The sequence below is a fragment of the Hyla sarda genome, chromosome 2, assembly GCF_029499605.1.
Source record: "Hyla sarda isolate aHylSar1 chromosome 2, aHylSar1.hap1, whole genome shotgun sequence".
Taxonomy (NCBI): Eukaryota; Metazoa; Chordata; class Amphibia; order Anura; family Hylidae; genus Hyla; species Hyla sarda.
Window position 1 is genome coordinate 73,075,060 of NC_079190.1, and position 25,811 is coordinate 73,100,870.

General features: G+C 40.4%; 1 protein-coding gene across 7 annotated transcripts in view; it reads right to left on the bottom strand.

The window, feature by feature from the left end:
* FNDC3A (fibronectin type III domain containing 3A) overlaps positions 1-25,811 on the bottom strand; it is a 316,088-nt gene that overhangs the window by 91,424 nt on the left and 198,853 nt on the right. For 6 of the 7 annotated variants that reach the window (XM_056562070.1, XM_056562071.1, XM_056562069.1 and 3 more), the window contains 3 exons: positions 20,538-20,614; positions 10,913-11,147; positions 4,380-4,646 (listed from right to left, as the gene is read on the bottom strand). In XM_056562070.1, the coding sequence (XP_056418045.1) occupies positions 4,380-4,646; positions 10,913-11,147; positions 20,538-20,614 (579 nt within the window). Of the gene's footprint in view, positions 1-4,379; positions 4,647-10,912; positions 11,148-20,537; positions 20,615-23,038; positions 23,100-25,811 lie in introns of those variants that run through there. The other variant, XM_056562074.1, reaches the window with a different exon arrangement.

The window sequence follows — 25,811 nt, forward strand, 5'->3', positions numbered from 1 at the left end:
GGGAGAGTTATAATGATCATTTGAGGGGGGATTGTAATAGATGTATACATGTGTACATAGCGTACTATGTTTATATGTAAGAAAATGTTCATTTAGGAGCCCCTCTCAGCCTAATGTATTTCTACTCCTTCCTGTCTGGCCCACACCATCATGTAGAGGAAGCTGAGAGCCACGAGGACAATGATCATCCCCCATTCTAATCTCTGTTATTTGCACACTCCCTATATGCTAGAACATCCCACTAATGAGGGTGGGAACTTATGTTAATGACAAAGGTGATATAAGCTTGAAGGATTTGAAATAAAGCTGAGTGGAGAGCACACAGAATGCAGAAGCATCTGAAACTGACAATGGCTCCATTTGATTTACTTTGCTATACTTCGGTATATAGATTCTGTATACAGATTTGGCCAGGAGCAAGATAGCTACAAGAGCACTGATAAAACCCATATCATAAGCACATATACTAAGCATACGTCACTATAGGAGAGACACAATGCATATGCTTCTCTAGTTGTTATTATGTACATTTTACCATCTACGTACAAGTTGCTGGATCACATGCAGGCGAAGTACACAGTGTCTCCACTAATGTATGTTTATATTTGAATCATGCCATCATACAGGTGCAATGTATGCGTTCCTATCATGTGTATGCTGGGTAGATGTCATTATCATATATTTACTTTATATTGCAGCACAAGGCAGGTGGCACTGATACGTTTCATATGTTTAGGTTGCTAGGTTTTAGGCTGTTGTCATTACTGCGGTTATGCTTCCTCATGTATTCAGTGTTGTGTTTTCTAGTCTGTCAAGATACTAGTAGTGTCACATTTCGTGCACTCTGATCTGCTAGTGTTAGGGTCGGCCATGTTTTTCAGGTTACTACGGTAGTATGTCCACTATTTTTCATGTACTCAGGTTGTGTTTTCAGATTCACATGAAGATCATCACTAGTAAGTTTCACATGATTTAGGTCACGTCACGTCTTTCAAGCTGTCACCATAGTCAGTTCGGTTCACTGCTCATTATCAGGTAATGTCTTTTAGCTGTCACAATAGCGGTTGTATGTTCCAAATACACACGCTTGGCATGTATAGAGTTGTCACTATATGACTGTTGTAAATAGGCAGGTTACTCAATATTTAGGCAACCTATCATGACTATGGGTATGATACTTACAAAGTCCTGTGATGACTACAGGCACAATGGTTAAACATTGTCCTCTCACGACTACAGGCACGATGGTTATGCAATGTCCTGTCACGACTACAAACATGATGGTTACACAAGACCTGTCACGACTACAGGCATGATGGTTATGCAATGTCCTGTCACAACTACAGGCATGATGGTTACGCAATGTCCTGTCACAACTATGGGCAAGAGGGTTATGCTATGTCCTGTCACAACTATGGGGATGATGGTTTCGCAATGTCCTGTCACAACTACAGGCATGATGATTATGCAATGTCCTGTCACAACTACGGGCAAGATGGTTATGCTATGTCCTGTTACGACTAAGGGCATGATGGTTTCACAATTTCCTGTCACGATTACAGGCACGATGATTACGCGATTTCCTGTCACAACTACAGGCAAGATGGTTATGTCACAACAGGCATGATGTTATGTCCTGTCACACAGGCATGATGGTTGCGTAAGACTTGTCCCATCTGTGGGCACAATGGTTTTACAAGTTATGTTGGGTCTACGGCTGCCATTGGTCATGCTAGCATAGTTAAGTATACAGGTATACAGGCTACATGGCTTCACAGGGTTTCAGTAGTGCTACTGTTGAGTATTGTAAGAATTGTTTCCGCAAGGATACACTCAACTGATTCATCCCAGTATATCTGTTTCATTCCGTCACGCATATCAATAAAAGTATGTCAGGACGGCAACGGATTTTCATGGAAGCCTTTATGTTACCTACCTACTCAACTGAATTTTGCCACTTAGATTTCAGGCTATTGAGGTGAAGCAGTCATCTACTTCTAGAGAAGGTATTCGGAGCATCTTGGTTCAACACTATGTCATAAGGAATGTAAGGACCAGGTATTGGTAAGTAAGTAGCTTGTTGTTTATATGGTTACACAAACACCGTCACATCTACAGGCACGATGATTATGCAAAGTCCCGTCATGTCTACAGGTCATTAGATTCCTTCTGTAGTCATGTTGCTACTAGGGACATGCTGCAATCCTCTAAGTTTCGTATTACGATATGTGTTCAGAATGCACGGATGTATTACTTTCGGCATTTTGGTTCATGGAAGCATGTCATAGTTAGATAAGGGTTCATGGTGCAGGTTCTAATCTTTCTTTTTCAATACTTTCCTAATGACCAGTAATTTCGAAAAACATATATGTATCTTAGCTAAAACATTGGGTTATAATCCTATTTCTCTTTCGGGGCTATTCTTTCTTCGATTTGGCGCCGCCTCAGCAGCATCACAGCACAAGGTTCCAGCGCATATCATCAAATAAATGGGTAGATGGAATTCATCTTGTTATGCGAAATACATTCCAAATTCGGCTTAAAATGTTGTAGGTGTTTAAATTTTGGCAATGTAATTGTGGTATATCAATTAGATGTTTTTTATACCTATTTGTCTTGCTCTTTGTCCTCTATAGGCGTGCCCTCGTCGCAGTTATGGCACACTTCAGCCGCTTATTATGTATGTGGTATTTATGTGTTATGGTAAGGTGGTTACAGGTAAGTAGTCACGTTTTAAGCCCTGTGCACAAGTGGTTAAGCCCGTAGGGCTGTGTTTGTGGGAGGAGCGTGAGCCTATATAATGCCCACAATCCCCTTCCTCGGGCGTGTCTTGCATTTGTACACCCACCCATTCCTCCATTTTCTTTTCCATTTCTACTATAGGGTATGCCCTACATAGGCGTGCCCTCGTTCGCGGTTATGGCACACTTCTGCCACTTATTATGTATTTGGTATTTATGTGTTAGGTTAAGGTAATTACAGGTAAGTAGTCATGTTTTAAACCATGAGCACACAAATATATATATATATATATGTATATATATATCAGAATATAGTTCATATATTCATCTGTAATGTGCAGGATAGGGCTTAGCACTGTATCACTCGAGGCAATCTTGCATTATCTATAATGTGTGCCAATGTAAAGATGTTGATAGTCTGATAATAATCAGAACAATCTCCATACAACTAATAATGATGACCTGTGGAAAGATGAAGAAGCCTACAGCTATGGTACTAGACACCACTCACTCTTCCATCTATTCTTGGAGGTAAGCAGACAGCATTGATCACTGTGGCTCACTTAATCTGAGCGTAGACTGTCGGACAAGTTTCAGCTCTAGCAGCGCACAGCCACTGCTGGCTAGCAGGCCGACAGAACACTGCGATCGGGTAAAGAAAGATAGAAGTAAGTGCAAGTACTCTATATTATTCAGTTTAGCTGGATTATATTTTAATCTGTAGAGGTTTGGCTGTCATGTAGGGTTGAGCATTTGTAGAAGAAGGAGTGACTGCTGATGTTCTACAGCTCTCCAGTCAATCTAATGTCCACTGGTCAGTGAGGATGAGAGTGTGGTGTCCTCATGGGGCTGGAGTATGACTGTGTTTAGTCAATACCAGTACAATAAACTCTGAAAATTAGTAATAATTGTGTCACAAAATGATTTTTAACCCTATATCTTAAATGAACTAAAGCACTAGTCTTTGCTTTATAAAACATAAAGAAGCTGTTTATTCTTTCTAATGACAGCTCTCAGCAGAAACATGCTAATGCAAATACTAATGGTTTTGTCTATAATTAACAAAATTTGCTTTCTTCTTTTGCTTATGGTAGTGTGTCTAACTGATGTATGGAGTCTTACAAGCCATGAAATGCTCCAAGGAAAAAGGCATGCAAATTAGCTTTGCTTCAGGAAAAAAAAAATTAAAAAAATAAAGACTTGTTTGACATGCATTCTGCCAATAGGTGGCAATAAAGAGCAAGTGCTTTTTCTTCTGGAGGAGAACTGCTTTGCATACTTCTTTTCTTCAGGAACTGTGCCATCCTAGGCAATGGACAATGTGTACAATATTGCAACATGAATTGTCATGAGCTGCAATGCCAGACACTGCCCATGAACAAGAGTGACTATGTTTCTCTTGAGACAGGACTATTAATAGTTTTCAGAATATTGGGCAGACTAGTTGAGCTAAAAGGTTCTCATCTGCCGACACATTCTATGTTTCTACAGTTCTCTTAAAAAACAAAAATAAACTTTTTTGCAGTTCTGAAAAATCCCTTTAACACTTAAATAATACAGTCCTATATATTTTACCAGAATTATACCTTTTCAGTTCTGGTACATAATTTTGACCACATTTTTAATTATCACAATTACCTTGTACTTCTGTTTCTACCTGGGATGAATTCTTTCCTTTCTGTTTGTTCTTAGATTGTCCTGTAGTTAACCCTGGACTAGTCTGCCCTTTAATAATTCCATTTGATTCATTGACCGGAGACGTGCTTTTCTTGGGTGAATAAGGAGGGCTATTCAGCTTGTCTTTCTGGGCACCATGTCTGTCTTTCAACTTCTTCTGCAACCGTTCGTGGATTTTACTTGATCGTTCATCCCTAAGTCCGGACCTCCCATGACCAGAAAGAGCATCTGCAAGATTAACATGAGAAAACATTCCAGTTCAAACAAACTCTGAATAGAATTTGTTGCTCTTTTAAAAAGGTACACATTTGGTCATGTAGATTTTGTATAAAAAAATAAGAAACTATGTAACTATACAGCCAGTATATTTATATAACAAATTATTTTATTCATATAAAAAGGATATAATAATAAAGACATCAAAGTGTCACAATCCATTCAATTTCTGTTAAAGGAGATATCCAGTGGTGAACCCAGTGGTGAACAACTTATCCTCTATCCTAAGGATAAGGAATAAGTTTGAGATCGCAGGGGGTCTGACCGCAGGGGCCCCCTGCGATCTCCTGTACGGAGCCCCGACAGCCCGCAGGTAGGGGGCGAGTCGACCTCCGCACGAAGCGGCGGCCGACACGCCCCCTCAATACAACTCTATGGCAGAGCCGAAGCGCTGCCTTCGGCAATCTCCGGCTCTGCCATAGAGATGTATTGAGGGGGCGTGTCGGCCACCGCTTCGTGCGGTGGTCGACATCCGCTATCTGGCCAGAGAGCCTGGCCCCCGTACAAAGAGATCGCAGGGGGCCCCAGCGGTTGGACCCCCCGCGATCTCAAACTTCTCCCCTATCCTTAGGATAGGGGATACGTTTTTCACCACTGGACTACCCCCCTTTAACCTTTTGAGGCCTCTTGGCCTAAATGGGTTCTGTAATTTGCAAAAAAAAATTATATAATGTGGATAACAACATTATATGTATATTCTGTAAAAAAATATATATATATACGTTTGGGTGAAAAAAATGCTGCCCCTGCGTGTCATGGCTGGGACAAAAATCAGGTAGTGTGGGCAGTACAAGCAGTGCTATGTGCAGGCTCCTGGCTTGTCAATCATCCTGCTGTGTGAGTTGGGAGCTTGCCACATAGTGTCAGTGCACAGAACCCCGCTTGACCTCAGTGTACAGAGCCCCGCTTGTCCTCAGTGTACAGAGCCCCGCTTGTCCTCAGTGTACAGAGCCCCGCTTGTCCTCAGTGTACAGAGCCCCGCTTGTCCTCAGTGTACAGAGCCCCGCTTGTCCTCAGTGTACAGAGCCCCGCTTGTCCTCAGTGTACAGAGCCCCGCTTGTCCTCAGTGTACAGAGCCCCGCTTGTCCTCAGTGTACAGAGCCCCGCTTGCCCTCAGTGTACAGAGCCCTGCTTGCTTGCTCACACTTGTATTTTGTCTCTGCAACACACAGGCAATAGTTGCAGGGACAAGAAAGCATTTTTACACCCAAAAATTATAATTTTTTTTTACCAATGTAAAACAACACTAAAACCTGGTTGCATAAGTCTACAACAGGAGAAGAGTAAACGAATTTCCTAAGCAGCAAATATACCATGGTACACAGTGAAGATAGTCATCACCATGTAGAGAAAATATGGCACAACAAAGACATTACCAAGAACTGGATGCCCCAGAAAACTGGTCAGGGAGGCTTTCAAAAGGTCTAATGCAAACATTAAAGGAACTGCAGGTATTTCAGGAAAGTAGTGGCTATGTGTACCTTTTAGTCTATAATTCCAAAAAGTATGTTTGGGGCAAAAACAACACTGCACGTCACCCAAGGAACACCATACCAACATAAAGCATTGTGGGGGGGGGGGGGGGGGGGGGCAGCATTATGCTTTGGGGCTGTTTTTCTTTAGCTGGAACCAGGGCCTTAGACAGGATGGAAGGAATCAGGAACAGTTGCAAATACCAGACAATTTTGGCCCAAAACCTTTAGGTGTCCGTTAGAAAGCTGAAGATGACGAGAAAGTTCACCAAAGCACACATCCAAATCCACAAAAACATGGCTTCACAAGAAGATTAACATTTTGGAAAGATCCAACCAGAGCCCAGATCTTAATTGAACATCTTTGGGGTGATCTGAAGAAGGCTGTGCACAGGAGATGTCCTCCCAATCTGACAGACTTGAAGCGCTTCTGCAAGGAAGACTGGGCAAATATTACCACGTCAAGATGTGCCCTGCTAATAGACTCCTAACCAAAAAGACTGATTACTATAATGAAATCAAAAGGTGCTTCACATTAATATTCACATTATATCCATGGTACATATAATGTCATAATCTTTATTATTTAAATTGTTTTTGCAAATCACAGTGCCCATTTAAGGAGATTTTCTTACCAAACTTTCTAGTAATATTAGATCATCCCTGCAGGCCCCTTTATGGAACCCCTTCCGATCAGGTGATTTTGCCAGGTATGTTTTACCTGCCCGCACATGGTCCCTGTGGTGGTTAGTTTAGGTGAAATATATATTACATGGAAATAATTAAAAATATATATGTAATATATAAAAATACATATAAAATCCAGTGAGTTGCAAACTTCTCCAGATCAGTTAACCCCAAACTACAATGAGTCCCCTTTCATACCAACGCACTATGGCAGTCTTGTCATTAACAGTGACATTGCCACATGGAGGAATTAATAGGCAACTCTATACTCCTTTTCATTCCATGGGTTTTCATGTGTTTTCTTTTTCTACATTGTAGAAAATAACTTTCTACATACTGAATGCATAAAACTTATAAATTAACACACACGGAATTAAATAGTAAACAAAAAAAGTGTTAAAATAGAATACGTTTTTTATTTTGTATTCTTCAAAATAGCCCCTTTTTGTTTTAAGAATATCTTTGCCCACCCTTTGCATTCTCTCAAATGGCTTTATGAGGTAGTCATCTGAAATGGTTTTCCAACAGTCTTGAGGGAGCTCTTATAGCTGCGGAGATGCTTTTTTCTAATTCTGCAGTCCAACCCATCTAAAACCATGTCAATTATTAGGTTAGGTGATTGTGTCATCTGACGCAGCACTCCATCACTTTCCTTGTTCAAGTAGCCCTTAGTTGGCCTAGAGATGTGTTTGGGGGGGGGGGGGTCATGACTTTCCTGTTAAAAAAATAAAAATAAAAATAAATTTCGTCCTACTAAGCACAAACCAGATTGGATGGCATATTGCTGCAAGTGAATTATGAATAAATCTTCAATAGTGTCACAAGCAAAGCACCACTACACTATCATACCTCCTGCACAATTCTTCATGGTGGGAACCACACAAGTAGACATCTTCAGCTCACCTTTTCTGTTTTAGGCTGCATTCACATCAAGATTGGGGCATAAAGCAGCCAGAACAGGCGGGATAATTTAAAAACTGGCTGCCGCTGTATTTTCACAATACCCCAATCTTTTCATGAGCCCAACGGAGTCAACTAGTTGACTGTGTCAGGTTCATTGAAATGAATGCAGTACAGAGTGGGTACGGAAGAAGACGGTTTTCAAATTCTGCTGGACCCGATTGCCATATACCCCCATCGTAATATGAATGCAGCCTTACACCAACACATGGTGGTTTGAACTATACATTTAGACTCAACAGACCAAAGTACATATTTACACCAGTCTAATGTACATTTCTTGTGTTACTTGGCCCTAGCAATTCCTCAATTTTCCTTAAAAACAAATCATCTGAATAAAATCTGTATTTGCGGGTTACCGGAAGCGACCCGCACTTAAGATCTACTGCCTACTGTTACTGGCATCTTTAAATGGGTACTCCTGTGGAAACCTTTTTTTTTTATTTATTTATTTTTTATTTAATCAACTGGTGCCAGAAAGTTAAACAGATTTGTAAAACATATGCTGCTCTGGACAGTTCCTTAAATGGACAGCAGAGGTCAGCAGAGAGCACTGTGGTCATGACATCAGAGGAAATGCATTTCTTTTTTGGATTTCTCTTTAGTATACAGCCCCTAAAAAGTCCGAAGCCACAGGACAGCCTTTGGTGCTGAGACACCAGACAACCACTGTGCAAGTTACTGCCCAATATCCCTATTCAACATGGACAACAAATAATTTGTTAAGAGTCTAGAGGACAGTCTTCTACAGAGGCCAAAGACTACACAATTCAGGTTTTAGTTTATGTATAAGGCTACTCTCAACCAAAAGCCTCTTAAGCTCATATGACTTGATGCTGAAAAGGCTTTACCGGGTGGACTGAAGCATCATGGAAGCCTCGTTGTTACAGATTGGCCTGGGTCCACAGATGTTAGGTAGAATGAATGTGCTCTATTAAAATTCTCAGGTGCAAGTCTGAGTTAATGGATCCCTGTCTTTCCCCACCCCTATCTGTAATGGTACCCTTCAGGGTTGTCCCCTTTCCCTCCTGCTTTATGTTCTATGTATGAAGCACTTGCTAAATGCTATTAAATCGGACCCTGATATTCAGGGCTTTAAGATGGGTAATTAGTACCATAAATGTTCTGCTTTCGCAGACTATTGCTCATTTTCCTCTTTTCTCCTCATAGCTCTCTGCCAGCTCTGCTACAGGTCTTACAGGTACACTCCAATTTTAGGAACCATAAAATCAATGGGGGACATTTAGTATTGCCTTTAGAGCCTTTTTGCTTATATTTAGCGCATTTTTTTTAAATATGTTTATCTGTATACAAAAAACTAAAAATGCCATTGCAAAAGTTTCAGTTGTCTTGCTGTGGTAACTGATTTATCAAGTGTAAATGTTGCACAGAAAATCGCAAACCCCTCCAAAACATTGCAAATCTACACCAGCCTAGACCTGGCTTACAAAAAATTATTTGGAGAGGAGAAATCATACACAGTGGTGTTTTTTTTGTTATGTGCGCCAAATTTATCAACCCCCTGCAATAGTAGGATAAATATGCTGCACGTAAGAAAGATCAAAGAGAAAATAAATTACTTTAAAACACTTTAAAAAGACAACAATGATAAATCTCCCCCCACTATGACCTAAAGCATAGCCCTCAATATTATGCTTCCCTCCTTGGTTGTGTCTAGGATTAAGAGAGATTCTCGTGGCACTCATGGTCCATAAAGTATCTGGGGGTGCATATCCTCTGACCCACAAGATCATTTTACACTGAATTTCCTGCCCTTATTCTTGTCCCTTGAAAGGGATCTCATGAGGTGGGATGCTAGTACTTTACCTTGGATGGGTAAAATTAACATTTTGAAAATGAACATATTCCCCCAGCTTCTCTATCTCTGGTATTTATCCGGCAAGGTATACCGACTAATTGAAAACCATTACAAGTAATTACCTCATGAAGCGGATTAAGAAAATGTCAAGAGTATGCATAGATGTCAAAGCAAAATGGGGCTACTTTGAAGAATCTAAAGTATAAAACATATTTTGGTTTACCACACTTTTGTTAACTTAATTCCATAAAGTTTGTATGTCTTTAATATTAACCTATAATACAGAAATCATATATATATATATATATATATATATATATATATATATATATATATATGATAATAACAACCATGGAATAAAAAGATGTGTCCAAACTTTTTACTGGTAGTGTAAACAAAAATGCATCATCATGTGAAGTAGGTGTAAGTGGAGATCCATAGTGCTGGAACACAGTGGTACCACGCAGTATTATAATAAAAGTATATTTTTCAAATGCATATTTTTTCATATTTTTCAAATGCAGTCAATACACAAATATTAGTGATTCACATCCGCAAGTATCAGCCAATAGTGCATATATAATTTACATCCAGATTTGGGAACTGCCTTACGCCTGCAATGTACAGAATTACTCCTACACTGATGCCTTCTAAATAGTTTTAGGCAGGGTGCTGACACGTAGCACCTCTGCCAATCAGTTGTTTGGGTGAGCTGCGGCCCTAGAACATGCATAATGATTGAGCCAGAAGCCATGGGCCGTTCATTGAGTAAAGGTGGCACCCTGGTTACTGAAGCTCAGCTACTATTAACTTCAATATGAGCTAAACAAGAGTTACTGGGTGTAACCCCTGGTAAATGAACAGTTCGTCTTCTGGTTTCCCTCATTGTGTATGTGCTGGAGGATGCAGCTTGCCCAAACTGCTTATCGGGAGTGGTGCCGTATATCAGCACCTTGATGATTAGGCATTGATGACCTATACTGAGGAATCAGCGTAGAATGCCCATAAAACCCTTCAAAATTCTGCATCAGAGAAACTGAGTTTTGTGATTGTTCAGTACTATAGTAAATTAGCACATCTAAAGAAACCCACTATGATGAAAAAAATAAACCAACATAACACAAAGGAAATCAGTTAAAAAATGTCCCTTCAAATAAGTTAACATTTTGGGGCAATAACATTTTTAATGAAATATATTTAACTGGTCAGTTCCACATTAGATCAACACATAAGAATGCACAGACAAGGAATTATGGCATTCACAAAGCTAGAGTACTTACCCAAATCTCCATATACCTGTGAAGGGTGATACTGAGGGGTGTATTGGGCAGTCATATCTCCTGCTCCACTGACTGCTGAATAAATGTGGCGATGAGGTGGAGGCATCATAGCAGAAAGGGGTATAAAACCTGGCAGAGGGGGAGGTGGCCGATGTATGACAGGATGACCACTTGTGTGGAACTCTGGAGGTTGTGGAACCACTACAACTCTCCGCACACCATTGTCTTCAATCACCTGGAAGAAATCAATATGCACAGTGTAAGCCAAAACTTCCTCTGAAAGAGCCAGGAATAAAATTCAATACTGTTGATATGTTAGTGTTACATATTAAAGGTAATGCACAGAATACTCGGTTTACTTTTTGGATGACATACTACAATATGTTATTTTAGGTCACCAGAGGTAGATCAAGAACTTCACTATTGTCATTTAAAAACACATACAGTTGAAGGAAGGGTCACTTTTTATCATACTATCACTGAAAAAAGAACGTACATATCCAATAGCTAGAAATCGAAGAAAATCACTGACCAAGAAAACTAGCCAAAATATACTTTTTATTATTACTTCAGATAAAAAGGAACACTTAGACATGTCAAAATAATATGTTATTATAATTGGTCCAGCCAGGTGAGTATCAACCAAGCAGATGGTTTAGAGGTCACAGATCCCCACTTCCGGGTGTTACAGATAACGAATTTCCAGATGTTTTATTCTCTATTGTGGTATATTAACAATATCTGAATCATCAGGTAATGCTAGTATAGGTACACACACCTAGATGAACTGCAAGGGTGCCCTTGTCTTGGCACACTATATTCACTCAGACCATAAACTGTCATAGGGATATATATATACACACACATATACATACATACATATATATTGCTTTTAGGATCTACAGTGGGGTGAGTTAAAGTGGCTCTTAAAATCCTCAAATATTATCAAAGCTCACACATTGAAATGTGTGACTACGAAGCGAGCTGTATACCCGTATCTAAGTAACTTGCAGTTGTCCTATCAGGGTTTGCTAAGTATATAATGAATAACTTGAGGGTCTTCATTTGGCTCAACTATATCTACAGGGTGGGCCATTTATGTGTATACACCTTAATAAAATGGGAATGGTTGGTGATATTAACTTCCTGTTTGTGGCACATTAGTATTTGTAAGGGGGGAAACTTTTTAAGATGGGTGGTGAGACCATGGCGGCCATTTTGAAGTTGGACATTTTGAATCCAACTTTTGTTTTTTCAATAGGAAGAGGGTCATGTGACACATCAAACTTATTGGGAATTTCACAAGAAAAACAATGATGTGGTTTTAACGTAACTTTATTCTTTCATGAGTTATTTACAAGTTTCTGACCACTTATAAAATGTGTTCAATGTGTTGCCCATTGTGTTGGATTGTCAATGCAACCCTCTTCTCCCACTCTTCACACACTGATAGCATCACCGCAGGAGAAATGCTAGCACAGGCTTCCAGTATTCGTAGTTTCAGGTGCTGCACATCTCCTATCTTCACAGCATAGATAATTGCCTTCAGATGACCCCAAAGATAAAAGTCTAAGGGGGTCAGATCGGGAGACCTTGGGGGCCATTCAACTGGCCCACAAAGACCAATCCACTTTCCAGGAAACTGTTCATCTAGGAATGCTTGGACCTGACACCCATAATGTGGTGGTGCACCATCTTGCTGAAAAAACTCAGGGAACGTGCCAGCTTCAGTTCATAAAGAGGGAAACACATCAAGTGGATTGGTCGTCGTGGGCCAGTTGAATGGCCCCAAGGTCTCCCGATCTGACGCCCTTAGACTTATCTTTGGGGTCATCTGAAGGCAATTGTCTATGCTGTAAAGATACGAGATGTGCAGCACCTGAAACTACGGATACTGGAAGCCTGTGCTAGCATTTCTCCTGCGGTGTTGCTATCAGAGTGTGAAGAGTGGGAGAAGAGGGTTGCATTGACAATCCAACACAATGGGCAACACATTGAACACATTTTATTAGTGGTCAGAAACTTGTAAATAACCCATGAAAGAGTAAAGTTACATTAAAACCAAGCACATAATTGTTTTTCTTGTAAAATTCCCAATAAGTTTGATGTGTCACATGTCACATGACCCTCTTCCTATTGAAAAAACAAAAGTTGGATTCAAAATGTCCGACTTCAAAATGGCCACCATGGTCACCAAACATCTTGAAAAGCCCCCCCCCCCCCCCCCCCCCCCCCACATATACTAATGTGACAAAAACAGGAATATCACCAACCATTCCCATTTTATTAAGGTGTATCCCTATAAATGGCCCACCCTGTACTATAAAAGAAGGTAACATACTTAGGATCATTAAGGTTGTGTTTATTAAAAATGATGGCGTATATCTAATGGCACCCCTGACATTCTTCTTATTTACAGGAATGAATGAATTGGTCAAGAGACACAACTCACTGCATCCTGAGACTACTATACTTCTTGCTGCACCTTCAGATTATGTGATAACTTTATTCCTTACTGCCTCACCACTCCATGCCACCCCATTAGACCCCTGATGAACCATATTTTTCCTGGACTATAATGCTTTAATACAGGGAGACACGTCGGGACATTGTCTATCAGACAAGATATATGCTAAGATATAGTCATATCATAAAAAGTCATATTTGTGATTATGGTATGTCGGTGAGTATAGGGTACCAGAGACAAGGGTGCCCTTGTAGTTAAACTAGTTGTGTGTACCTATACTAGCATTACCCGGGGATTCAGATTTCTTATATATACCACAATAAACAATAAATCAAATCCATTGTCTGTAACATCCAGATGTGGAGGATCTGCGACCTCTTAATCATTATATTTGGTTGAAACTCACCTGACTGGACCAATTATAATTACATATAATTTTAACATATCTATATGTTTTTTTCTATGTGAGATATTAATAAAAAGTCTAAAGTAAAAAAGATACCTAAGAAATTAACTTGTATATAAAAAACGCAAGAACAAAAATAAAAAAGAGCGAAAAAACGGAGAAAAAACATAACAGTAAAAAATGTGGATTCTCTTTTGATTTTAGTCCTCTTTCAGATATGATTGAAAAAAGCCTCTATAACGATTGGCACATCTTGGAAAGAGATCCCATCTTTCAGAACATGGAGTTAGAAAAACTGTTAATCATGTTTCCCAGAAGTGAGAGCTTGAAAAAAATCCTAGTGACTTCACTCTCCCCCCCCCCCCCCCCCCCAAAAAAAAAGGAATATAGTGGTATACAGACCTCTAGGTATATATTAACAGATGAGTAAATATAAAAAATTCTTATATTAAAATTAGGATGTGTGAAATGATGAGGTAGGTGTGTATGTGTAAATATAGTGATAAAGTGAAATTGTGATATTGTGAACAGACTAGCAGTATACGATTAGATTATAGTTTATTATAGTAGTCCTAGCAGGGCCCTTGCTATGGATGTACTAAATAATAAAACAATTTGTGCAATAACAGTTAAAAATAATGGGTGCAAAGAATATAAAAAATATATATATAAAAAAATATATAAAAGAAGCATAGGACAGTCACCAATTGTATAGCTGTAATAGTTCTATGGGGGTAGATCCATTACAACTATACATTTGGTAACTGTCCTATGCTTCTTTTATATATTTTTTATATGTATTTTTAATATTCTTTGCACCCATTATTTTTAACTGTTATTGCACAAATTGTTTTATTATTTAGTAGATCCATAGCAAGGGCCCTGCTAGGACTACTATACTATACTATAATAAACTATTTATACTCTAATCGTATACTGCTAGTCTGTTCACAATATCACAATTTCACTTTCTCACTATATTTACACATACACACCTACCTCATCATTTCACACATCCTAATTTTAATATTAAACTTTTTTATATTTACTCATCCGTTAATATACACCTAGAGGTCTGTATACCACTATATTCCTTTTCTTTTTCTGGCACGTAGGGTTACGTGTAACACAGAAACCTCGGTACATATTAGCACAGTGTGAGCCCTCCAACCTCCTGTTTAAAAAAAAAAATAAAAATAAATAAAGAATATACTAAAACATGGTTAAAAAAAATGACCTGAAAGGCAATTTTAAGTGTGGAAGTTGCATACATTGCCCGCAGTTATTAAAAGGTGCATTTTTCAGACTAGGAAGCACTGAAATTAAAGTAAATGATTTCATCAGTTGCAGATCATACTGGACTATCTATGCGATTTTGTGTCCAATTTTATATTGGATCAATTAAGAGGTGCATGTTCTCGAGGTTTAGGGAACACAAGCGTTCCTTAAAAACGGATTGGGCTCGGCTCATCGAGCATGCGAAAATACAGCACAACAGCGGTACCACTCAATTATCGATCTTTGGAATTGAAAGAGTGACAGGAGCTTTGGGACCGTGAAAAACTTCTGAGGCAAAGAGAAGCCATATGGATTATGCGGACTGATGCACTAGGCATTTTAGGACTAAATGACCGCAACGAGTTGACAGTCTTCTTAGATTAATATTTAGCTATACTCTAGTAGAATCCTAGGATTATTGTACTTTACGTTACTGCCTGTTGTTATTAAGACTTTTTATGATTATTATATTATTATTAGTTCAGGTTAAAGGTAACCGGAAGACAATGGAAATTGGGGCCAGAGGAAGCGGGTGTTTGACCGCGAAACGGTTTCCCTTACGTCTCACCGCTCCGCTTCGGCTGATGCGGTTTCCAGACCTTCGCTACCTGATGTCCACCGATGCGGTTTCAATATAAAATAATAAAGTACAGTGTTTTTATAAGTGAGTGCCATTGACAAATTTTCTATTTTTGCCTTGCATTATGTTTGCTTTTTTCTTGTCATGTGCACCCCCGTATCATTTTTCTTCCTTCTAGATTTCTTTTGGATTGGTATTTTTTGAATATTTTATACGCCTATGTAGTGGTGCCACCCAGCTGTCTTCTTCCTATGCCTGTTAATAAAAAGTATATTTTTTGCAAGTGTTGTTGGTCAGTGATTTTCTTAACTTTTTCCCATGGCTGTATATTCCAAAGCTGTATTCTTACCTATGATTCTTCTGTCACTAAATCATGAATGGATCCCAACAGGAAAATGACAAAAAATGTATTTTTAATACTAGAAAAATGTCCCTTTTTACCTTCCACTGGGATGTAGCACCATTTTGGAAAATAATAATGAATAACAAAGCTTATACCCTTGTTTGATCAATCTCAAATAATGACAAACTGGCAACAAGTACACGACAAAGAGAGGTCCAAATACATTCTTCTGATGTTGATTGTACTTATGGATACATCTGGATGATGCAAATAGCATGTGGCCGAACTCCTGGCAGCAACTTATACTCCGGCATACTAAAATGCAACAGGCCGATCCACTCCCCCCAACAAGTCATCTGGGATGGGTGAAGACATCCACATACATAGACGGCCAGATGATTCCACTGTAATCAGTGGGTTTAGCTAACTTATTACGTCTAATGTGTATGGATACCTTTAAGATTGTCATCTACCTTTTCCAGTCCCTGGAATGATACATCTACATCAGTCATGTCCAAACTGTGGCCCTCCAGATGTTGCAAAACTACAACTCCCAGCATGCCCAGACAGCCGTTGGCTGTCTGGGCATGCTAGGAGTTGTAGTTTTGCAACATCTGGAAGGCTACAGTTTGGACACCACTGATCTACAAAGTTACGCACCGATACTTTGCTTAGCGCTACACTTCCAAAAAGGTGAAAGGGCATTTCCTACATGAACGGAATGTGACAGGAACCAGGAAGAAAAGGACAGCCTCAGGGATAGGGTAAGGGGAAAGACACAGCAGTGGAGGAGGAGGAAGGGGGTGAGGGGTCAGCAGGTGAATATACTTCCCTGCATGGAAAAAAACCCATTTAGGGACATGCCTAGAGCCTTAGAATAACAGATTATAGTTTATGTATATTTAACATGTATCTCAGGTGAAAATGCTGTTAAACTTCAGCAAGGAGCCCTCTTTTGTTCTGTATGCAGGACATTTTCCTGTAGATCCATAGTGACAGCCCTCTTTCTGTATTGTGACAGAGAACTGAAACATTTGGCTTAGACCGAGATGTCAAATGTGCAGGACAGAAAGCAACATAACATACAAATTAATGTTTTATTTGACTTTGCTAAAGGGGCTGTAAAGTTAGTGTAGCGTATAATATAGTGTCTGTACTTGTGTTTCATGGATGGTCTCACAATTCTTATGTGAAAATAAGTGTTGTCTCAGGCCTTTCCCAAGCTGCAACGCAGTTTAAGACCATAGATCACTAGTCAGGTGTTGAAAGGGAGCATGGCAGTGCCTCAATGGGTGGAGCAACCACTGGGTGGGAGGGAGATCATTCTCAAAAGAGCTGCTAATTTCCAGCACAGGACACATGGAAGGGAGCCTAGCTGTACGACAATGAGTAGGGTGGTTGATGTATCGGGGGGTGGGGGGGAGATGAATCACCTCCCACCTAGAAACAAGGGATCCTGGAAACTGTAGTTCGATGGAGGGCACAGAAACAGGAAATAGGAAGTTTACACATACAAGCCAGCAGCGTGATGGGGGACACAGGAATTTACCACCAACACAAGCATAATTCCTTGGTAAGCTGACAGATAATTAGTAAAGTCACCTTATGTTAAATAACCACTTTAACACCCTCATTTGAAACCTTCAAAATGCAGATTCCATAAAAACAAAGAATCTTGACAACACTGCTATTGTGGGCATTTTGCATGACAGAAAAGTCAGTAAACCAGAAACCATAACAACACTGCCCTCATTTGGCTTCAATGAAAGGCTGGGGTTGAATATTTGGATGCATTTACATATACCCTGCATTTAAATCAATCCACTTTAAAACTAGAATATTTGGAATATATAAAAATAATAACCAGAATTTGCAGCTTGTATTCTATGGGTAAGGAATTAAAGGCCATCTATTATTTCCATAGTGTTTCTTAGGTCGGTATCTTCGTATACTTTACAATTAAAATTTAACCACAGTGTCTATCTAGATAGAACAAAGGTTATGACATCAGGCAGCAGTCTGCTAATAGAGGAAAGAGCATGTATCAGTGCTCATAAGAGAATATGACCTCATTCCGCACAAAACGTTAATGTCAAGTATTCAAATCTTGAGGGTAAAGAATACTGCAAGCTACTTATGCAATTTTTGGTAAAGCTGGATTTTACAATGTACACTAAAATCTTTTTTTTTTTTTTTACGTCAGAATTGCGTGCCTCACCATATTTTATAAACGGATGACTGTTCCTTCCTTCTATATTTTTCCATTCTTTTTCACTCTTTTCAGCAGAATCAACCAGTGGAAGCCCATTTGTTTGATTTCAGCTCTTATTTCCACATTCTGAGCAAAATGCATGCTGATTCTGCGCCATTTTCAGCAATGCAGAATCGCTGAGGAATTCTGCAATGGAAATTTTCCTCACATAACATTCTTTGTGTGCAAGGGCCCTAATTCAAAAATCTATTGGGGTCTCTTTAAAATGATTCAACTTACAGATGTACTACTGCAGTGCTTTCCAAACTGTGAGGCGCCCCCTAGTTGTCAGTGAGGCACAGCTGGGGAGGCAGTTTTTACAATAGTGACCATAAGTTGCACAGTCCTTACCTTGGCTGTAACAACCATTGTTTTAGCAACATGATTGACTAATTTTGTACTTCTTTTAATGCTATACAGAGCTTAGAAGACTGAGCAGTCTTGTTTATATTTACATAGGTTTCCAACCACTGATAATGAGACCAGAAGAAAAAGTATGAGAAGGTCTGTTCTATTGGACTGTGTAGATTTCCATGGTATACACTTTCTAGACAAGCCATAATAATTTATACAATATTTCACTGGATAATGTAATCTATTTTATTCTTTCATTTTTCACTTGGGATTTTTTTTGTTTGTTTGTTTTGCGCTGGGCAGTGTAGCAATCTCGGAGTGCTTTAAGGAGACAATAAGCAAGCAGGCCACATGGCTACACTGAGTACTTTGCAGGCATTATGGCACACTTCTGTGAACGAGATGTGGATCTGAATGGTTTACTGGCACTTTTAAGAGTTCCTGTCAGCTCTTATGTCTAGTGAATGCTTCTATACCAGATAACATAATGTTGGAACATCTTAGAATTCCTCTGTTATTCATCCTGGAAATGTATAGAAAAACTGACAACTGGGTTTTACCACTCCACTTGAAAATAGGGTGGTTCCCTACACAGTCCGACGCTACATGGACATTGTCAAGAGTGTTAGCAGAAATGCCTTACTAACAAGAAGAATAGTAATGACTAATTGTCAATTTATGTATACAGTTCCAGGAAGAATCAAGTTGCAGACACATTAGTTTACAGGGGGTTGTCTGGTAAAATTTATTATTTTCTTATTGTCTCCAGGCTGCTTAATAAAATAAATACTTTAACTCCCCTTCCTCCATTCCTTCGTACCTCCTGTATCAGGGCACCCAATCCGCCGGGGACTCTGCTTTCAACAGAACTGCAGAGCGTAGTGTCTAACAATCACTGGTCGAGGCAGGACACAATTGCGGCCAGTGATTGGCTGAGCGGCACTATAGCTCCAGCTGACTTCGGTGAAGCAGACTGGCTGGAGACTGGGTACCCTGATGCCAGAGCAACAAAGGAGGGGAAGAAGTTGCGTTAAAGTGTTTATTGTTTCATTAGACAACCAGGGGACAATAAGAAAATAATCAATTTTACCAGACAACCCCTTTAAAGGAAATAAAAGTATTTACTAAAACAACATACCAGGAGAGTTGACAGATACTATTCTACAACTGCTGAGGCTTTATCCCTAATCTAAGTATTAGGTACTCATACAATAATAAAAGACGTAATAAAGTTATGAGAAATAAGATCCATAAACAACAGCTACAGTCGATGCAGACAACTTTTCTTACCTGGTCCCGTTCCATGCTCCGGTTCTTCAGCTATCTTTCCCTGTTGTTTTCGTTCTGGGGGAGACTTGGAGCATGAGCGGAGCTTTCTGACATTTCCACTGCTGCTTCTCTTCTGGGTCTTGCTGCTAGCAAACAGCAGCGGTGACAGAAGGATCCTCCATCCATGCTCCAGGATGACCATGGAACAAAAACGACAGAGGAAGATAGCGGGAGGAGCATGGAACGGGACCAGGTAAGTATGGTTGTCATCCGTGTCACCTGCACTACCTGTCTGTACCGACAGGTTAGTGCAGATGACACTGATAACAGATTTCCTACTCCCACATCTGACCTGCATTTTAACAACCACTGTATAAAGTGACAAGAGGAAGGGGCAGATTCTACTGGATTTGACTAAATCCTTGCATAAAAATGGATAATTTAAGAAATGGTCGGAAACGATTGCAGTTGAGTCATAAGGTACTATTGTGTGGTCAAGTGAGGTTATTGCTTCACCCTAGGGCACGCTGAAGATTATCTGCTAATAGCCAGCAGAAGTGACTAAAAGGACATGATGTTGATCTGCTAATTTAGTATGTGTTGTACTTGTGAGTGTGAAGATGATTACTGCCCAAACAATACAAAGATTTCAAGATCTCTCCAGTGGATGGAAATACCTGCTGAGCATATCCTGGAGGCACATAGATTGGAGGAACTGAGCCATTCGGAGACATCATGGGGACCTGAGCAGGACCTGTACAGAGAATAACATTCAATGTTTAAATAAGACAAGACAGACATTATAAAACTACAAACTGTAATTCCACAAATATCAGGGCGAGGAAATAAGCAAATGGAAATAACATGAAAAGCGAGATCATGAAGACAATATGACAAACTGTCTACAGAAAATTAGACATATTGGTGTCTAAACAGAAACAGTCAAGGCTGTCAACAAGAAAAATGCAAATCACTTATATAGTTATAATGAATTAAAATTAAAAAAGTAAGCTTATAGGGATTCTAAACCTGACTACATATATTTCCAAAAAATACCTGTCGTCAACAAAAACTTTCTACATAATGTAGATAATACCATTCTATGTATATTTGCATTGGCAATATACATTGGTTAAAAAATATGTATATTTTTGTCCCTGGAGCTATTATCTGTGTGTTTCAGTGAGGAGTCCAAATACAGGAAGTGTGGGTGGACAAGCAGGGCTCTGTACACTGAGGACAAGCAGAGCTCTGTACACTGAGGACAAGCAGGGCTCTGTGCACTGAGGACAAGCAGGTCTCAGTGCACAGAGACCTGCTTGTCCTCAGTGCACAGAGGACCAGCACGGCTCTGTGCACTGAGGACAAGCAGGGCTCTGTGCACTGAGGACAAGCAGGGCTCTGTGCACTGAGGACAAGCAGGGCTCTGTGCACTGAGGACAAGCAGGGCTCTGTACACTGAGGACAAGCAGAACTCTGTACACTGAGGACAAGCAGAGCTCTGTACACTGAGGACAAGCAGGGCCCTGTACACTGAGGACAAGCAGGGCTCTGTACACTGAGGACAAGCAGGGCTCTGTACACTGAGGACAAGCAGGGCTCTGCACACTGAGGACAAGCAGGGCTCTGCACACTGAGGACAAGCAGGGCTCTGCACACTGAGGACAAGCAGGGCTCTGCACACTGAGGACAAGCAGGGCTCTGCACACTGAGGACAAGCAGGGCTCTGTACACTGAGGACAAGCAGAACTCTGTACACTGAGGACAAGCAGGGCTCTGTACACTGAGGACAAGCAGGGCTCTGTACACTGAGGACCAGCAGGGCTCTGTATACTGAGGACAAGCGGGGCTCTGTATACTGAGGACAAGCGGGGCTCTGTGCACTGAGGACAAGCAGGGCTCTGTGCACTGAGGACAAGCAGGGCTCTGTGCACTGAGGACAAGCAGGGCTCTGTGCACTGAGGACAAGCAGGGCTCTGTGCACTGAGGACAAGCAGGGCTCTGTGCACTGAGGACAAGCAGGGCTCTGTACACTGAGGACAAGCAGGCAGGGCTCTGTACACTTAGGACAAGCGGGGCTCTGTACACTGAGGACAAGCGGGGCACTGTACACTGAGGACAAGCGGGGCACTGTACACTGAGGACAAGCGGGGCACTGTACACTGTAACCAATGTATATTACAAATATACATATATTGGTATTATCTACATTATATCAAAAGATTTTGTTGATGATGGGTACACTTTAAGCTATTTTAAAATACTTGAAAAAGATGGCTGCTTTCTTCCAGAAACCGAGCTACTCCTGTCCACAGGTGATTTGTGGTGTGGCAGCTCAACCCTATTTTGTACAATAAAGCAGAGATACAATAACAGACACGACCTGTCCCAATGAGTGGTGCTGTTTTTGGACGAAAGCAGACTTTTTTTTTAGTATACATAAGTACATACAGAGATAATTCCTTCCCCATACATAGGCAGTGCCCAGATCATTCAGTTATACTTATACACAAACAGGGAATATGTATGTTTTAGGTGTGCTGGGGAAGCTAAAGAAACACACAACATTATCATGATAAAAAACATCCATAAAATGACGCCCATTTAGAATGCATGCAAAAGATGCAGACTAGAATGACACAAAGCATTGCAGATCTCTACAATCAGACAAGTGCTCTCTGTAGCAGCTCGTTCAGCCATGACAGCTCTGAAAGGGTTACCCGAGACCTGTCATAATGATGGTATAACAGTTAGCTTGCTGTAGCCAGGGGTGAGACCTGACATTTAGCTGGATTTGTTAACTCTGCGCTGCAGACAAGATGAAAACAATGTCATTTTTTCTATTTAAATGCACTTCAGCAGAGAGCCGAGTGATTCAGCAATCAGATGAGTGAGTCAGAAGGATTCAGTACAAAGCAAGCAGCACTCAGCGGCACGTCCTAACCAATGGTGGCTCCTGATCATTTCCTAACAGCTGGTGTCTGCATTGTCACAAAACGTGACAGATCCCCTCATCTCTTGGTGCAGATAGGATATACTCACACAAGATCTGCACACAAAAGCAACATATGCCAGTCTCTGCCAACATATGGAGGCATATCAGCATGTACAGTCATTGTGCGTGTGTAGTGCTGGTTGATGCATACATATGTGTGTAAACATAGTCTGCAGTCCTTACCACTCATGTCTGCAGCCAGAAAAGATAAAAGAGAAGCCAGGTCCTGGGTATGCAGAACACGCTTTAGCAGGCACTGTAGGATACAGGAAAGCGAGACCACATGACTAGGTCACATGACATTCTGTAAGGGGTGAGCCGTGTGTGCGTGTACAAGAATAACAAGACAAATGACTCTTTGCAAGTCTGAAGTCCAACTGGGTATGCAAAAAAAATTTACATTTTATATCATGCTCTTTCATTTTCAAAATCTATAAGTAAAATAAAAAAAAAATCCAACTAAAAAGGAAAAATAATAATTCCATATTACACCTTAAGTTGTCTTCTATTATGATATAAAAAAAATTCATTCAGTGCTGTTACCCAGCGTTCGTAAACTCCTTAAAGGACGGAGAACTTGTAATAAAAATCCACAATAATAGAAAAAAAGCTAAGTGGCTCAGGACGCACCTGCATATGTTTTACCCCCTGACTTAGAATGAAGAGCAATGAAATGTCCAACAACTGCGAGTGTTGCTGCTTTTTTTCTATTATCGTGAATTTGTGCAATAGACTGTTTTGGATGAGCACCACTAGAAAGTACATTGTAGTATCGGGATCGGAATCCTGCAGGTGCCGCAGGACCCAGTAAAAAACTTATGGGAGCAGGCGGTAAGGAGGTTGTTGGGGGTCCCACAAATCCCACATACTCTTGCACCACAGAGCAGACCCAGCTTTCCAAAGTCCCAGCTGAGCTCACCCAGCATCATGCTTTGTGTGTGAACTGCTTACACGCAGCCTCTTATCCTGTGCTGCTGTGTTCTCCCCCTGCTGTAAATCATCTGGTGGTACTAGTGTGGCACTGAGGTAGTATGCTATGTACTTAGTATGTGCTACGTACAAGGGCCACAGAAGTGAACTTCTGACAGTAGTAGAAGAAGAAGAGCTCAACAGCTGCTACATACATAGTAATACATAAATACAATACAAGTAAACCACATATACTCAGTTTATACAGCCGCCTTAGTGCCCACCTGGCCACACCATATACTGACTGTAGTGACCATATTTGACGTAGCCCTATTTAGGCACTATTTGTGTAAATATAAGTGGGAGTGGGCAGAATTGTACACATGTTGCGGGAGTAGAACACTAATATTGTGGGAGCAGCGGGAACGGTCAGAGATCACTGGGAGCATTATTAAGAAAACAGTCCCGTGTAGAGCTCTACCTTGGTGCACTACAAGTCTTAGACTAAACCAGCACTACCATAGACTTTAGATTGCTTTAGGCAGTGCCTATACTTCTCTATATTGTTGAACTTGTAATTTACTTATCTAAATTCCTGTTCATTATGTTTTAGGTCCAGTGGTCAGTTCTCCTCCATGAATGACAGCCATTCACAAATGAGTTTATATAAAAAGAAAGCCATCAGTTACTGATTAGTAGGGATCGACCGATTATCGCATTGGCCGATATTAGTGGCCGACATTGACGATTTTGTAAGTGATCGGTATCGAATTAAAATGCACGGAATATCGGTATAAGTTATCGGCTATCGGCCTGAAAGTTCACAGGTTATCGATATCGGCTCTAAAAAAATCAATATCGGTTGATCCCTACTGATTAGTATTGCCCATTGGACTTTTAGGCCAGAATGAGCATGGATTTAGCCCAATGATGTCTTATCTTTCACTATGTTACTTTTTTAAATTAATTAATAAAAAAGTGTCGAAAAATAATACAGCATCTGCTGTTTTTCTTAAACTATTTCTAGGATTTTTTTCCAAGGCGCAAAAAACTAAAACAAAATAAAAAAAATAAAAAACAAACAAACAAACACAAACTTCAATGTGTTTATTTTTATTTTTATTGCAAATACAAATGTAACACACTTTACAAACAGTTTGTCAACATTTTTTGCACATTTTATCCAATAGTTTACTGTTGTATCCTCCTAGGGCAGTGGTCGGCAAGCCGCGGCTCGCGGCTTTACACACTTTCATGTGGCTCTTCTGTGCACCGGGCGCCTGCTCCCCTCCCTCCTCTCGGGGCCCAGGCAATTGCAAATGTGAGGGGCACATGACAGGGGGACATTATAAGTGAGGGGCACATAACAGAGGGCATTCAATGTGAGGGGCACATGACAGGGGGGCATTACAGGCCCTCACTTATAATGCTCCCCCCCCTGTCTTGGGCCCCTCACTTATAATGCCCGCCTGTCTTGAGCCGCTAACATATAATGTACTTCAACTTATAATGCCCTGTTATGTGCCCCTTACTTATAATGCATCATGATATGTGCCCCTTACTTAAAATGCCCCCTGAGGGAGCAGGACGGGGGAATTATATGTGAGGGGAACATTGCATGGGCATTATAAGTGAGGGGCACAGCACAGGGGGGAATTATATGGTAGGGGCACGACAGAGGGCATTATTATTATCAGGGGGAACAGGACAGATCATAGTTATATGTGCAGGCACAGGATGGGGCATTATTACTATATATGAGGGGCACAGAGTATAAGGAATTTCTGGGGTAGTACGGTTTTCATAAGCCACAATACATCACGGTATGGTATTCAGAGGGATATTTAGAGCGTACAGTGTGTGGTAGTATTATATTCTGAGGTTACAGAGTGTGTGGCAGTATTAAATTCAGGGGTACAGTGTGTGGCAGTATTATATTCAGAGGTAAAGTGTGTGGTAGTATTACATTCAGGGGTACAGTGTGTGGCAGTATTATATTCAGGGGTACAGTGTGTGGCAGTATTATATTCAGAGGGTACAGTGTGTG